Here is a 17,837-nt window from a genome sequence, read left to right as displayed (position 1 = left end):
AAATCTTTAAAAAGTTAAGTTTGGAAATGATTTGAATATTATATCTTTGAATTTAATTATGCAAAGTGTGTCTTAACGTCTAATGAATAGTCAAGTAACTGTACACGCTTATGTAAAGTACTGTTGTTTCTACTAACCTCCAGCCACATTTTATTCTGCAAGTGTGTATCCAAGGAGAACTTTTCATTTCTGAAACCAACAAGAAAGAAAAGTCACTGGATAGGTTCTCTTCTGCTGTGACAGTGAAGTGAACAACTGTGGTAGCTTCACACCCAGCTTCTCTCCTTCACCTCCATGTCCATGGACTATGACTAACTACAGTTAAAACCAACTAGAAAAATGAGTCTATGGCATCCACTTATAGTCACAGGGGTTGCTTTATCCTCCGGTTTACAAATATTCCGTTCTCTTCTCCCTCCTTTTATTTTTTATTCTAATTTAAATTAATAAAATATTTTAAAACTAAAAACCTTTTGGTGTAAAAATATTTCTAATGGATACATGACAAACTATAAATAATTCCTTTATTGTCAAAGATAATCATTGTTAGAATAAAATTTTAGCCATAGCAAAGGAGAGAGAGCCCTTAATCAACTAACACAGGAAACCAGCTGAGGCGGGAGGAGGAAATACCCTAATAAAGAAATATCCCGACAACTGCATTTCAAAAGCTCTTAGTTGTGCCTTATCCTTGTATCCAGGCCTCATTAAAGAGCATGCATCATAGGTCCACCATTTTTCCTGATAGATGTCAAAGTGAAGATGCCCCTTGTCTATCCATAAAGTCCAGAAAGGGGAATTGGCTGCCACTCTGCACACCCATCCCTGACTCAGTTCTTACCAGAGGATCACTGTCTTCTGAGAATTTACCATGTGTTGGTTTTCACTTTCTTTCATTCTGGTGTTTAAGGGCCATGTGCAGGGTCTAGAGAATGTTCTGAGAATATTTCCTAACTTTGCTATGCTGCAGCTTCATTACACTTTGATGACTTGTGTCTCTGGTTCTACTGTTATCTTCCAACAATTTAATGTTAATGAGAAACTTTTGTAGTAAAATCATCAAGATGTGAGACAAATTGATTATTTTGCACATTTGTTCAGTTAATTGTTCGGTTATTTTGCACATTTGGTCATTTGATAGCTTTTTTATACAGACGATTAAGGTAACTTGAATATAGCATATGAATGTTAATTAATTTTAATGTTTTAATTTACATAACATGCAAATATTGAGCCTGTTAGATTCAAGTCATTATTCCTGACCTTGAGACTCTAAAAATAAAATGTAGAAGCAGTGTTTTTTTCCTTATGGGTCATGGATTACAGACGAAGAACCATTACTGATTCACTGTTTGTTGAATACTATTTGTTGAGTACAATTCAGAAAACCTTACACTAACTGCATACTTTTATTCAGACAAAAATGTGTAAGATAAACATTAATATTTATCAGGCTTTTGTATGAAGATAGCAAAATAAAGAGAGCCTAACAAATTGTCTGGTTGATCCTAGGCCTGGAATTGGACTTCCAATGCTGCTCTAGGAGTTATGTATTCTTTGTGGAAGTTTAGTCCCCCATAAGTGTACACTTTAGAGAATGAATCCTCACATCTAGCAAACCCTACACATTTACTGACTGATGCACATTGCCTGACATTACGTAGAGTGTGTAGGTTATGACGCATTCTTGAAAAAGTTAAAAAATTAAACATGAAAGAAAAATATTTCATACATTTGATATATACTCCATTATATTTAAATTTCACTATCTGAAAATAACATTTTATTTTATTATAAATGCAGTAACTAAAATATATAAATAAGTAGAGTGTGTTCTTCTGCTACTGTTTTTTGCTTGAACTGAACTCAGAGTTTTGAGCTTACCTAGACAAGCCTCTGAGATGCTTTCCTATTTTTGTTTTGTTTAGAAGGCTCCCTCAGTTTCAGCCTCACAAACGTGTATTTAATGCTCATGTTTCGGTGACTATCCCAATTCCCCTTCATGTCTTCAGTGATGTTGTCTTCTTGTGTCTAGAATATTTACTGAATTTACTGGCATTACTTAAATTTGTAGGAAGAATGCACTTAAATTTGCCACTAGATTTTCTTCCATGTGTTGTTTAAGTTAACTTGCTATCTCATGAAGAATAGCCCTTTTCTCCAATAGAACAAGATGTTTCAAATGACTAATTAGGAGGTCACATGTACAGACACTTCTAGACATGTATTTGACATATGAGAAGGTATGTATTGAACTAAATATTATGTAATCTTAAATACAACTAGAAAATGAATCTAAATTTATGTCACATAATGCTTTCTCAACAATTTAACTCGTTGTATCAAATGTGATCAGATCTGTATAGAGATCAATCTGGCTGGCTTGGGAGAACTCTTGCAACCTGGCTGGCAAAAACTCTTGCAAAACTGTTTACTCTACAAGCAGGGAAATATTCATTTTATATTTTTTCATGTGTGTATTTGGTACTGGTGCTGTTTGACCACAATGCCCTCTGAGCATGTAAAGTTCATCAATGTGTGTTACTGAGATCACTTATTAAAGGTAGATAATGTGACCCGAATGCCCATGTACACACGTTATAATATGTTGCAGTAGAGAGAAAAGCAGCAGAAGGTGAACCTGTTACCTTGAGGAACAAAACTCTGAAGAACACTTTTGTGTGACCTGTGCCTTCAAACTGCTCAGAAAACATGAGGGCAACAGAGACACTCCCAGTTTAAGGGCAAACACTTAATTATGCTTAGAAAATTATCAGTTGCTGTGCTAAGATTCTGTTTAGACTATTTTCACCTCACACATCCACATCCACACACCAGTGGAACAAGCAAAACATACTCAGAGTGTGTCAGGTGGAAAACCCCATGACACACTCTATGACCCCTGGATCACTGAGTGGATTCCTGCCTTCAGGAAAGGACAGCTCTCTTTGCACGTGTGTTAGTCTCCATCAGCAGGCTCTATCATGTTTTGAACAATTTGAATGAGCATAAACCAATAATGAACTGACGTCAATGTATGTGTGAATCACCTCTTCGAGTCTTAATATTGCCTTAGTGTCTCCTTGTTGGTATTTATCTGCAGTTTGATAGTTTTATAAAACATTTGATAGCATAAACTCTAGCCTATTAGGAATGAGTTTTGCCTCTGGTCCTTCCTAGTCATAATCTCAGGTGAATTGTTAAATCTCTTTGTAATTCTGGTGTCCTAAATGGAAAATAAATTTAATAAAATCATCATTAGTTATACTTTTATAATTGTAATAGAAGGAGAATTAAGGTATCATGGACAGTGTCACATAGCTCATAAACAGTAGTCGCTCAATGAATATTGGTGTTTAAAAGGTATTTCTATCAGATTTCTTGAATCTCAGTATTACAGTCATTTTAAGTACTTGTAAAATGATACATTATCCCAGATCAACTCTTCATCCAAGTGCATTTTCCAGCAGGCATTGTCTACTGGGAAAACATTGCTGTCTATTACTTGTCAGCCTCAAGAGATTAGTGTAACATCAGAAGGCATGCATTGTCCCAGAGTGGTCTATTGTTGGTGATCTTCTCTTGGGATGATGTTCAGAGCCCTCTTGAATGCACCCATTATGTTTGCAGATGGCTTCAGATGTTCCAATGTGTTTGAAAATCTACAGCTGTTTTTGTCATAAACTTGTACACTGTCCTTCCTTTTCTCTGTTGTCTACTCTCTCTCGGGTGGGTTTTGGAATCTCGGTGGAGGAATAGCTTTTAACTTTGTAGATATTCCCGAGGTAGCTATTCTGAGCCAAGCACTAAACCAGATGGAGCGCACAGTGTTGTTCCAGCCGATGTGGGAGAGAGGTCACTCAGTTGACTGCACAATGTTGAGACCAGGGCAGCACATACTGTGATGTCATCGTGTCTGTGAACTTTAAGCAGACTTTTACTTCTTTTTATCACTAAGATTTGTAGAGTTTATTTCTATCCATTACTTTATTTATTTAGAAACAAGATCTCATGTAGTCAAGCCTCATTATGTGACTGAGGAAGACTTCAGTGTCTAACCCTTCTGCCTCTTGTCTTGACATTACAAGTGAGTTTATGTGATACTGGCTATGGAACCCAGGATTTTGTGGATGTTAGACAAGCACTCTGCTAACTGAAGCACAAGTCCAGTTCCTAACGATGACTTTTTGACAAGTGTGCTGATCAGCCCAATTCATTGCTTCTTGACATAACTTTCCTAAGTACCATGAGGCATACCCAAAGCTAAAGCAAGCTAAGAAATCTGTGTGCATTCTTTCCTGTACTCAGGGCTTTATGACCTTTTACCCACTTCCTAATTTTAGAGAATGTGGGAAGTCTTTTAACGTACATGTATGATGTATGTTGAGGCTCTACAACAGGATCTAAAAATTTATCCCCTCAAACTTTGACACACTTTTTTACACTGAAAAATTGGCCTCTGTGGAAAGGGAGACAACCTTGGGATTTCCTCTAAGATGTCCTATCCTCAGTGTTGCAGGAATTTGGGGTTGAATTTGAAAGCTTGTAAAAATCAGAGTTAACCTGCAAAATAAACTGCATCAAGATAATTGAATTTTAGATAAATAATGAGTTGCGTGTGTCCCAAATATCGCATGGAGCACACTTACACAAAATACACATCGTGTTTCTGAAAATGAAGTTAGCAAGCAACATGTATATTTAGCACCCAGGCAATGCTGGGCATCAAAGTACAAAAAGGGGACTGGGAGGAGCTAGAAAGAAACAGCTGCATGGGTGACAGTGCAGAGGAAGTCAGTTATCAGTATAATTCATCTTAGTCATTTGATTTAAGAAACATAGGAGTATAATTTACAAATAATAAGCAAGGTCAACTTTATGTAATTGATTATTAATTAAATATATAGAATATCGATATAAGCAGGAGCTAATGATAAATAATTGTATATTGTATCTGTCAATTTTTACTTAAATATAATTAATAATCACCCATAATCATAAGGCCTTTGATTATTTATGCTAAATGTACATGCATGATACATATATACATGTATATACATATATGTATGTATGTATACAATACACACACCTGTAGATTTCTGCCTTTCTTAGTCCCCATTTTCATTGGTTCCAGAAAAATAACCAAAAGTTTTAGGACACAAAATGCCCTTGTGTCTCTCAAATCCATACTTCATAAGTCTGTGTAGAGTGTTGATCAACTGTTCTAAGGATCTATCTATCTGTTCTGATTTCAGCCCTACCAGAGGCTCCAGAGAAGAGCTTGTTTCCATGTCCTTCATGTTCTTGATCAAACTCAGTCCCATGTGACTGTAGAACTGAAGCCTGGGATCCTGGCTGGCTGTGTGAAGGGGCTGCTCTCTGCATGTCGAGGCTCTGCAGAGACCCTCACAATAGCCCATTTGTCTTGAAAGCCAGCGTCTCTGCCTCCATTTCTCCACTGGGTTTCCTCTTTCTTGCTTTCTTTTCTCTAGACTTCTTTCTTCATCAAGGCTCACATGATTAGACAGGGTCTATTGGTATTATCCAAGGTCATCTGTTTATCTGAGAGGCTACAACCTTCGTTCTACCTGAAACATCGTTGTGTGTGTATGTGTGTGTGTGTGTGTGTGTGTGTGTGTGTGCATGTGTGTAGCATACTCACAGATGCTAGGACTACAGTATGAAAAATCTTGGGAAAACATTCTGCTTATCACACACCACAGGTTTTCTGATACAGTGTATGATTGACAATTTAACTGAGGCATTTTCAGAGATTATTCCAACTGGGGAAAAGAACAATAAACATAAGATTGAACAGAAGACAAGACAACAACCCTTTGATTCTAATTTTGCTAATATACAATTAATGGAGCACAGTCTCTTTGTTCTTATACTGAACTGCTTCATCATTTATAAAGTGGTCTACGGTTTGGAAAGGAATAAATGCTTTATATGGATACCCAGTAGTTGAATAGGAACCTGTGTTTGTTCAAGACATAAGCTTGTTTGTCTGGTACCAGTAAATTTAAAGATATTAAAACTATTTGAAAGGACATGTGAGTTGTAATCATGACACAGTCTTAAATTAACCTGATTTTATTTGATATAATGAAAAATTAAAGTATGAGTTTAAAGGTGGAGCAAAAGAAATTTTCCCATTCTTTTCCATGAGATTTGGAATCAGCATATAAATGGCTTCATCAATTATTGAGAAAAGACTAAGAAAAGGAAATGACTGGTTGAGATGCTGCGTTTTGAACTGTAGATTCAAAGCCCTTTGGTTGAAGGTATCCGAAGGTCCACGTCCTTCAGAGTTCTTTCTTGCTCTCTTCTCTGCTCGCCTACTTAAATTTCCTTTTAGTAAAAAATTTAAAAGAATAAAAAGACTGCTTAAGGAGTTATTTCAGTAGAATGTCAAACAGAATGTATATTTCAAATGCTGAGATACTGATGTTAAAAAATAGATTACTGTGTAGACAAAGACCACTTACAAGGGCAAATGAAGATAACCTTAAACTAACACTTTCTCTTCAGTGTTAATTGCTCATGACATTGATTAACACACATGGCTTTCTTCTTGTCTGTGTTCTAACACAGTCTTAAACCTTAGAGTTATTTCGGTTTGCCATCTAGGGTTTGTTTCTAGTTTATCTCTGTATAGGTATCCTGGGTTCTGCGGCAGCATTCTAAACTAGTCTAAATTTTAAGGCAAAAACTCAACAATGAATGTTCATTTATAGGTCCTTAGCCCCTGTGCATGAAACTAACATTTAGGTAAAAAAATAAAGGAACCATAACTGACAAAACTACAAAAGCCAGGTCTTTCATGATTGTATCAGAATCATAGCTTACAAAACCTTCAAATAGTTTAGGTAGATGCTAATGAGAAAATGAAAATATTCATTAAGATCAACATGAATGTTTTTCTTGTATTTAAAAATTACTCAAGCTCTCAATTCCATAATAACCATATAGATAGCACCACATAATCATAGTGTTAATAATGTAGTTCCATTTATTTAACCCCAAATGCCAGTGTCTACTTATCATCTGAACTCAGGGTGGGTTAATCACAAAGATTTTCTTGCTATCAGAAGTTTTGAATTCATGTTAACTTGTTTTAAGGTGCTGTTTGTTACCTTAGTTCAGGCCCTTTACACTTATTGGCAAGGTGTTCTTATAAAATATATCCCCATTCCATGTAAACTGTACATTAAACTTCACTTCCTTCCATACATACATGAAGCCATACGCCTTTAAACACCTTTTAATAATACTGTAAATTAAATACAGTATTTAAATAATACTGATTATTTTCATGTGGTTTATGGATCAATAAAACATCATTTAAAGAAACTTATGGGCATAAGAATGAAGAAATAATGTTCAGAAGTAGATGCTGCTGCACAGTATGAGCCAATGTAATGTTGAAATCATAAATTTGAATAACTGAAGAAACATCCGAGTTATTTAAAAAACACTATTACTCTGGCTGGAATTTTGAATTTTTTAAAATTCATTTTAACTTTACTTGCAATTTTGCCTTTACATTTAATGTATCTGCAATGCAGTACTTGAATGCTGAGATATGAGGATCCTGAGTTCAAGGCTGGCCTAGTCCACAGAGTGTGACCCTAGCTCAAAACAAAATAAAATCTGTGACAAAAGAGGAGAAGAATTTGTCCCTTTCTACTCCACCCATACTGCACTTGTGATACCAGTGTGCTCACCACAAAGCCACTCTTGTGGAATGCTCCTTTACATGGAGAGAAGATACATCACTGTGATTGGTTCAATAAAGAGCCGAACTGCCAATAGCTAGACAGGAAGAAATTAGGCAGGACTTCTGATGACAGAGAGGTCTCAGGGAAGAAGAGAAGTGGAGGAGCCAGCTGAACATGAAGGGAACAAGACAGGCATGAGGAGAAGTGAAAGCCACAAGTCATGACAACACAGGATTAACAGAAATGCATTGATTTAAGTTATAAGAGCTAGTAGGTCGAGCCTAAACTATAGACTGAGTTTATATAACTCATAATAAGTCACCATGTCCTTTTTTGTGAGCTTGCAGCCCAAAGGAAAGTCTGACTATGACACCTATATCTCATGATGGTTTCTTTTCCTTCATATGTCTCTCTCTCCTCTCTCCTCCTCTGGTCTTGTGAACTATAACTGATAGGATTCTGAAAGGCCTAGAAAGGATGATTGTTGTAGGGAGTGTGGGCCCTTTGTTCCATCCTGCCCGGCTAGTTTACACACGAAATAACCACACAGAAATTGTATTAATTAAATTACTGCTTGACCCATAAGCTCTAGCCTCTTATTGGATAATTTTCACATCTTGATTTAACCCGTTTCTAATAATCTGTATGTCACCACGAGATCGTGGCTTACCAGGAAAGATTCAGCATGTCTGACCTGGCGGCTTCATGACAGCTCAGCTCTATCTGCTGCTTTCTTCCCCCCAGAATACAATCCTGTCTTCTCCACCTATCTAAGTTCTGCCCTATCAGGCCAAGCAGTTTCTTTATTGATTAACCAATGAAAGCAATACAAATATAGAAAGGCCTCCTACATCAGATGATCCTTGATCCCTCATTCTAACCTATGGCATTTTGCCTCTTCTAACAGTCCCAACTATGGTTACAATTAGCTTGTAGGTTGATAAGAGTGACTACAGTCAGTTTGTGAGTTGATAAGCATCTTTTTCTGCATCTTATACATTTATTTTATTTTAAAACAAAACCATTTATGTGGAGTTCTTTTTTTAATTGATTTTATTGAGATATACATTTTTCTCTACTCCCCTCCCTGCATCTTCCCTCCCCTTCAACCTTCTCTCATGGTCCCATGCTCTCAATTTACTCGGAGATCTTGTCTTTTTCTACTTCCCATGTAGATTAGATCCATGTATGTCACTCTTAGGGTTCTTATTGTTGTCTAGCTTCTCTGGGGTTGTGAATTGTAGGCTGGTTTTCTTTTCTTTATGTTTAAAAACCACATATGAATGAGCACATATGTTTTTTTTTTCTGGGTCTGGGTTACCTCACTCAATATGGTGTTATCTAGCTCCATCCATTTGCCTGCAGAATTCAAGATGTCATTATTTTTTCTGCTGTATAATACTTCATTGTGTAAATGTACCACATTTTCCTTATCCATTCTTCAGTCAAGGGTCATTTAGGTTGTTTCCAGATTCTGGCTATGACAAACAATGCTGCTATGAACATAGTTGAGCACATGCCCTTATGATACAACTGAGCATATTTTATAAATATACTCAAAAGTGGTATTGCTGGGTCTTGAGGAAGGTTGTTTCCTAATTTTCTGAGAAATCACCATACTGATATCCAATGGGGATGGACCAGATTGTGCTCCCAACAGCAATGCAGGAGTGTTCTCTTTACCCCACAACCTCTCCAGCATAAGTTGTCATCAGTGGTTTTGATCTTGGCCATTCTTACAGGTATAAGATGGAATCTCAGAGTTGTTTTGGTTTTCAATTCTCTGATGACAAAGGATGTTGAGCATTTCCTTAAGTATCTTTTAGCCATTTTAGATTCCTCTGTTGAGAGTTCTCTGTTAAGTCTGAACTCCACTTTTTTCATTGGATTATTTGTTCTTTTGATGACCAGTTTCTTGAGTTCCTTGTATATTTTGGAGATCAGACCTCTGTCTGATGTGAAGTGGTAAAGACCTTTTCCAATTCAGTAGGCTGTCGTTTTGTCTTGCTGACCATGTCCTTTGCTTTGCAGAAGCTTTTCAGCTTCAGGAGGTCCCATTTACTAATTGCTTCTCTCAATGTCTGTGCTACTGGGATTATATTTTGGACGTGATCTTCCGTGCCAATGAGTTCATGTTCAAGTTTCTCTTCTATGAGGTTCAGTGTGGCTGGCTTTATCTTGAGATTTTTGATCCATGTGGACTTGAATTTTGTGCATGGTGATAGATATGGATCTATTTTAATTCTTCTACATGTTGATTTGATGAGCATCTTAAGGTTACCTGTTTGCCTTCTCCTTTCTTAGTAAAATTGATGACAACAAAAGATCATGTCAGTTTTATTTGTGAATGTGTGTGCACCAAGCTCTCACTGGTATCTGACACTGGATAATTCAGATGCTTGAGAAAATTCTTAAAATAAATAAAAATTTAACACCGAGGCATGTGTGTCATCAACACATAAAAATAAAATATTTGAAGTGCCCATGGCACTTTTGATTTATTCTCTATGTTTACCATACCTCTTGGTATCATAAACTATTTTCTTCACATTTGAAGAGATGTGAGCTTGTGGTATAAGAATTAACCTCTCATGTGTCGAGCACCCCATGGATTTTGTTGTTGTTGCTGTTGTTGTTGTTGTTGTTGTCTTCTTCCTCTTCTCTTCCTCTCCTCTTTCTTCTTGACCTTTTCCCTTTTTACAGAAAAAAAAATATATATTTTCCAGTTCTGGATTTCCCCAAAGGAAAGTTCTGTTTTCATCCTCCCTGACTAATCTTAAAAGAGAAGGGGCATATGCAAAGTGTGTAAGAGCTTCTGAACTCTGAAAATCAAGTTCACAAGGACTAGGAGGAGTCAAGGAAACACTAGCCTATACTTTAAATATGCTATCCATGTAGGGAAAATTAATGGATCTAGAACAGATTCTTAATAATTTACTTTATCTTATAGCTCTTCCTTTGTGGACAACAATATTCACTGTAAACATATCATTAAATAACTTGAGCTTCAAAGCAATTGTGGCAAAAATCATTTATACCAATCAGTTTTGAAACATTTTTATGACATAAAACATACATGCATGTATTTATGGCATTAACCATAGTGGTTTCTAATTTTATGCAAAGTTATGGTTTTTAAGAGGTATAAAATGTTACATATTCATTTTATCACTATTAAATTGTATTTATTAAACATTATTAAATTGACATTTCAGTTCATTATTTTAATATCTAAATAGGGTAAAGCTGTCAACTAAATCAATTTAAAACTACTTTATCTTGCCTCTGCGATTGTTAAGGTCTTTTAATGGAAGTATGACTGTAATTGGAATTAATTAATCATATAATTAGAAGTAATGAACAGTTGAAAGCAGAAAGAAATGACTAGAACCCATATTCCTTTAAGATTTCATCTCAAAGACCTTTCAATGGGTAAGTGGCAATATGAATTTCTCTGACCCATTTCTTTATACTTATTTTAGTACTCAACTGAATTCTGAGAAAGTCTACAAAACTCCTTAGGGTCTAAGAGATGTAGCTCAGTGATAGAACACTCTTCTAGTGTGTGCAAGGCCCTGGCCCTATCCACAGCAAAACAAACAATCAAAATCACAAACAAAAAAAAAAAATTGCCTCCTTAGGATAGGGGAACGCTTCTAAATTGTTAAAACAAGAGTTACCTAAGATTATGATATAGAACTTGGTACTATCATTTCAAAATGCATTTTGAAAAATCTTATTAGACTAACATAATCCAATAAAATGGTAACATATTAACTACACATATAATATTTAATTTTTGTTATTTGTATATTTGTATTAGGATGGATTGCATTTATAATTTGAACATTGCATGTCTGACGTGTAAGATTTCAACATCAGAAAAATAGGGCTGGGGTTAGTTCAGGGGTGAAGAACTCTGGCTGCCATTGCAAAAGATCCACATAGTAACTCTCAGCCATTAACTACAGTTCCGAGTTCAAATGCCCTCTTCTGGTCTCCACGGGTATTGCATGCATGTAATCCAAGGCCACACACTCCTACACATAAAATAAAACAAATACACTTTTTTAAAAAAACCACAGGGAAAGAAGAAAATATACTTCCACAGTCTTGTGACAGCAAGAGACAACAAACTGAATATTGTACTTAGCAAGTATAAAATACAAAAAAAGAATAAGTCTAGTAAAAAAAATGTATTTTTCAACCAATATTTTTCATTTACTAATATTTCAAAAGCTTCTGAAGTTAACCATGAGGAAAATAAATCCTAAGATAATGTCAAGACAAGATGAGTAGATGAACCAAATTAAGCAAAGTGCATTCAAGACGTTTCTAGCAGTAGAGGGCGTGGTGTTTTGCTGAATTACTAATTTCCATGAATTCTTCCTAGACAACTTTTCAAACGGTTGTGGACGTGGTCTCCCAAACTTCTTTTCAAATAAACAGTGAACACAGCAGCACTTACACTTATTACAATGTGTACTAGCAAAGTTCCTTGACACGTCTGCATGTGTATGCACACATACACCACTGTGTGTGTCACACGAGTCTCTGGGATATCGGCTACTGAAAACTTTCCTGCTGGTTTATTGCATTTAGGTAAATAAAAGTGATAATGAAAATGCTCTCTTGTTAACAGTAATGCCTCTCCCCAGGTTAATCTCTTGGCTTTTGGAGTTATCATATACAAAGTTTTTCGCCACACTGCTGGATTGAAACCAGAAGTTAGTTGCTATGAGAACATAAGGTATGTGATCCTTAAAGTTTACTTAAAAGCTTTAGCAAATTGCTTTTATTCTTTCTTGTTGCTTGCTTTCTTGCTCTCTCTCTCTCTCTCTCTCTCTCTCTCTCTCCCTCCCTCTCTTTTGTGGCTCTGGTGTTATAACAGACTCAATCACAGGGAATCCCGTGTGACAGTCAAGTGTTCAACCACTCTGCAACATTCTCAGTCCCTTAATCACCTAAACAACAAATAATCTGGGACATTGTGTCTTTAAAAGTATTAGTTTTCTCACCATATTTAAGATATCTATTAGAAAAAAAGCACTTAATGCTTTTAATAAAATTATAAACATGACAGATTAAATAGTAAATAAATCCATTTTTATAATGCACTGCCATTTGAAAGAGTAGTTGTTTTAAGTTAAAAATAGATCTTAATGACTGTCTTTTGTAAGGTATGTCTCACACCTTGGCAAATCTTTCTTCTGATTCAGGGTTTATAAGTTGCTATGACTTTTCCTTTAACGCTCTCTCTAAAACTGATCTATTAAGACCTTGAAGGCTTTGTTCAGGGGAAGCTGAAGTAGGGGGGTGGGAAGTGACTGCTGCCTGTGTTGCTTGGGAACACACTCCTGCATCCTGCAGTTCTGACACCTCAAGGAAGACTCATAGTTGGGATTTAGCAAGTGTTTTGATGATTGCATTACTTCAGTTCTCAATAGTGAGAGTTTCATGTTCTGGCCTGGCTTTAATAAAGTACAAAATGCTGCATTTTCTGAAGTGTGTCGCAAGCACACCTGCAACACTGCAGTAATGGCTCCAGTGATTTGAATGAGAAACATCAGCTGCTTCATTTTCTTTCTTTCTTTTGTGTTTGTTTTGGCTTGGTTTTAATTTTTGATTTTTAATGACAAGGTTTCTTTATGTAATTCTGTCTGTCCTCAAACTCACAGAGATCCACCTACCTCTGCCTCACAAATGCTGGGATTAAAGGTACCACCAACACCTGGCACCTAGCACTTCATTTTCAAGGCCATGTCTCCAGTGGGAAAGATTTAATATTGTTTTACCTGAAGTCACTGACAGTTGGTTGAAAATATCGATAGTTTAATATATGTACACATATTTCCCTTAAATTTTAAGACATTGGTATTCTGACACGAATTTATTTTGAGGTTACTACATTGCAAATGCAACAACAACAATGACAACATTCTAGATTTATATTCCAGACTTTCATCACTACTGAATTAGAAATAAACTAGAAGTCACTTTAGATGATGTCAGTGCCAGTTGACGTGAGGCCTCACAGGCTGCACTTCCGGAACTACTGCTACAGGAGACAGGAAACCAAAGCCTGAGAGCTGCAGTACACCAGTATAAAATATTTCAAAATTAAGCAATTCCTTCAAAAATAGTACATTTTAATAATGAGACCTTAATTTTTGAAGCAGATTCTAGGGTGAACAGTAAGTTAACCTACGGTAACCTGTAGGTTATCACATCAAACCACAGGCCAACTGTCATCGTCTAAATCATTGATGACCTTTCTGGTCATAAAATACTTACTTTATGAATCCTTAGAAAAACTTGGGGATGTGTGGTATCCGTGTGGTAGCTGGGCATTCCCTGGGTTTGCGTGGGTTCTAACTGGAACTCTTCAAATGCATCCCAGGTCTTGTGCCAGAGGCGCCCTGGCCCTCCTCTTCCTTCTAGGTACCACCTGGATCTTTGGGGTTCTCCACGTGGTGCAAGCTTCTGTAGTGACAGCTTACCTCTTCACAGTCAGCAACGCCTTCCAAGGGATGTTCATCTTCTTGTTCCTCTGTGTTTTATCTAGAAAGGTAAGCACTCTAAAACTTTTGGTGAAACGTAGATTTTATTTATGTTGCATGTTAGCAAACTGATAGCAAATGCTTAGTCTTGAAGATTTGTGACTTCCACCTTTTATAGTCCATTTTAAATATACAATGATTGAAATAATTTTATCTTAAAATCACAGAATATAGCTGTTCATATCTAACTACGACTTGAAAAAGCCTTGTTATGTATAATATAATAGATGCTATATAGCTTATATTCACTTGGGTATATTCTTATATTCAAATAGCAATAAACTATCAATAAAGCAAATATGTCCATTTATTATGACTTGAAAATAATGCTGTGAGATTGTCTTAATGATGCAGTGTTTTATTCCTTTTCTCTTTCATAAAGATTCAAGAAGAATATTACAGGTTGTTCAAAAATGTCCCCTGTTGTTTTGGCTGTTTGCGGTAAACCAAGAGAATCCTTGATAAACACAGCTTCCACGGAATGAGAACTCCAAGCTTCGGATAACCCGTGTGTAAAAAGCAGCCTGTCCTTTCATTGTTAGTAATTAATTTCAAATTCATGTTTCTGTTCACCGTATAAGGGATGTAGCTAATGTGAGATAAAATTATGGACCAGAGAGCGACAGAATGTTTTCCTACATGACAGAGTTAGATATGTCAGAGACAGTACCGCAGCTATTCGGGAAGTAATTGGTTTCTCTGGAGTGATATCACTGTGCCCAAGGAAAGATTTCCTTCTAACATAAGAAATATATGAATGTCCTGGAGGAAACCACTGGTTTGATATCTTTGTGACTTGTGTTGCCTTTCAAACGAGTCCCCGACCACCTTAGTAATGAGTTTCGTTGCAGGAAGGAAAGCATAAGAGAATTGGAGGAGCAGAATATAAAGCAGGGAAGAAGGCCTCTCCGACAAAGAATTGTCATTCCAATAAACTTGGCTTTCTCTAAACCTGATGAGAAAATTTCAAGATAAAATAATGGGGGAAAAAAAGGAAAACCAACCTAGTAGATTGGGAATTGGTCTAAACTTAAGAGACCCAGACCTAAGTTTGCTGTATCCATGTTGTCTCTTACTGTTCTAAAGCAAACAAAGAAAAACCCATATAAATGAAAGACACAGGACATGTTTTCTTACACTCACATTAGAGTCTAAATTTTTTTATTCTTCAGATTGAGGCTTCAAATTTACAGTCAGTAAAGCACGGATTTGTTAAATTATAATGCTATTTATGTCTTTAGCGTAAAAATAGAGTGTGACATATTTTGTCTACAATATTTTACTGTTGTGAAGATTATCTTTTCATATTAGAGCAATATACTTGAATACTTCATTACTTTTAATCTTACAAATAGTATGATTCATGTTGCAACAATTCCCTTTGATTGACAATTTTAAGAGGACATTGAAAACTTAAAGTATTCATAACATGAACTGTGATTTTTTTTTCTGATCAGAAAAAAATGCACCACTAGAGCATTATTTATAACAAAGAAGTCACTAAGAACTGTAGGAGGTTCATAGTGGATCTATTTTCTGACCGTTTCCTCCTGTCTATCAAAGCCTGTTTGTTTAAACATGCCTTCTACCTATTATCTAATTCAAATGAAAAGCAGATTTTTTTCAGAAATGAGTCATTGTTCTGTACCTTCCTGAGAATGTAATTCATGAGACCCTGGTTTTAATTTCTGTGGCTATTGGATGAAGTCTGACATGTTCTCTCCTGAAAATAAAATACCAGCTTAGAGAAGCTGTCTTGCCACAGCTTGGCTGGGTTGTGCTCTCAAGAAGACCCCTCACCTGCTAAGAAGGACTTTGTATTTCTAGAGCCTGTGAGACCACACCCTTTCATTATCTCCCAATGTCTTACCTGTTAAATCTGTGACCCAAGACTGCCATTGTCATCCCAGGATAGTACTGTAAAAATGAGATATTTAAACTAATCTGCTCAACCAATGGACACAAAGCTATCCCATGTGGGAGATGGAACAACCAGCCCCAGATATCCACACACTGCTCTTCAGAATCTGTGACTACAGAGGATGGCCAGGAGAAGGAGGAAGTGAGCTGCCAGTCAGCTCAGTTCATCTGGGCTGGAAAAGGCTCTTGCTGCCCCTGTAGAAGTCAGTATGCAGGTGCTGTTATTTTAGTCTGGGTCACCCATTTTGTGCCTTTTATTTCCAGAGCTGCAAACAATAAAATTCTACTATTGAAACCACCACTTTTGTGATTTTTTTATTTATTTTATTGTATTTCATTGTATTTCATTTCATTTTTGAGGTAGCTATAGGGAACTAAGACAGGACGTATTTATACACTAGCAACTTTAGATCAAGCTACTATTCATATCAAGGGTAAAAGCATTTTCATGATTGTCCAGTTTCTCTTTGTGACAATTTTTGAAGCACAATTCTGCAACTACACATGAATTTGTGCCAAGTTCTTTTCTTCTTTTTCTCTTTTGGTCTTTCTGAACACAGTCTACTTATCTGCCACCTCCTGACCATGGGACTGATTTGGTAACAGTTCTTTTTTTTTTTTTACACTGTGAGAGTTGGAGTCCAGAGCTGCTTCATGTGCACTGGGCAAACACTTTACCATTGGCCGATTTCCTACAACTCCTGGCTCAGCTCATCCATTGTTGTAGGCCGCTTATTTATCTCCCAGCCACCCTGATTCCCGAAATGATCACATAGAAACTATATTATTTCCAATACTGTTTGGCCAATAGTGTAAGAGTATTGTTAGCCAGCTCTTATGTCTAAAATTAACCCATTTCCATTTCTTTTACATTGTACCACAAAGCTTTTGGCCTACAAGCAAGGTTCCAGCTGACAGCTCTCATCTTCCCCTCTGGCAGCTACATGGTATCTCCACTACTCTGCCTTCTCTCTCCCACCATTCACTTTAGTTTTCCCCACCTAGCTCTACTCTTTTGCCTTATCTTAGGCCAAGTCAGTCTCTTTATTCATTAACCAATAAAAGAAGCAATAGACAGAAGGACTTCCCACACCACTTGTCTAATCTCCTTAGCATAGAGCCTTTGAGGAAATCATGAATTATGAATTCAGAACGGCCAAAAAGAACACCCCATTTCTGTAGAGTTGTCTTCCACCTGGAATGTCTCCCACCATGCAACTAACATCTATCACTCAAGGTTACCTTCTACAAAACCTCAAGTTGGCTCTTTTTTGTTTCCACAGTTATTACAACTTCAGTTTGTAATTCTTTTTTTAAAGACAGGATCTTCTGTATCTGAGTCTGGGCTTGAACCCACTGTATCTCAAAGGATGACCTTGAACTCCTGATTGTCTGCCTCTACCTCCCTGTTTTCAGTTACAGGTATGTAAATGTACAGACTGTGCATAGTAACACACAATAATGTGTATTAATCATGTGTGTTATTCACAATAAGTCTGAGACCCATTGTGAAGGAATCACTCAGTGCTCACACTTAAAACCCATAGATATTAGATTACAGAAGGTAGAGGTTTGATCTCATAATGACGTTTATAGAAAAAAACACTTTGTCACCTAAGGGACACGGATAATT

The 17,837-nt window shown here is 36.5% G+C and overlaps 1 protein-coding gene across 2 annotated transcripts in view; it reads left to right on the top strand.

Annotated features, from left to right (window-relative positions):
- The window catches only part of Adgrl4 (adhesion G protein-coupled receptor L4), an 89,954-nt gene extending 73,452 nt beyond the window's left edge, over window positions 1–16,502 (top strand). For both annotated transcript variants that reach the window (XM_048453605.3, XM_048453604.3), the window contains 3 exons: window positions 12,383–12,474; window positions 14,125–14,293; window positions 14,667–16,502. In XM_048453605.3, the coding sequence (XP_048309562.2) occupies window positions 12,383–12,474; window positions 14,125–14,293; window positions 14,667–14,729 (324 nt within the window). In that variant the 3' untranslated portion in view covers window positions 14,730–16,502. The remainder of the gene's footprint in view (window positions 1–12,382; window positions 12,475–14,124; window positions 14,294–14,666) is intronic.
- Window positions 16,503–17,837: the final 1,335 nt, after the last annotated feature.

Source organism: Myodes glareolus, chromosome 17 (genome assembly GCF_982192425.1).
Source record: "Myodes glareolus chromosome 17, mMyoGla1.1, whole genome shotgun sequence".
NCBI classification, from domain to species: domain Eukaryota; kingdom Metazoa; phylum Chordata; class Mammalia; order Rodentia; family Cricetidae; genus Myodes; species Myodes glareolus.
The sequence above is the reverse complement of the archived record's forward strand: the minus strand, read 5'-3'. Positions and strand labels throughout refer to the sequence as shown.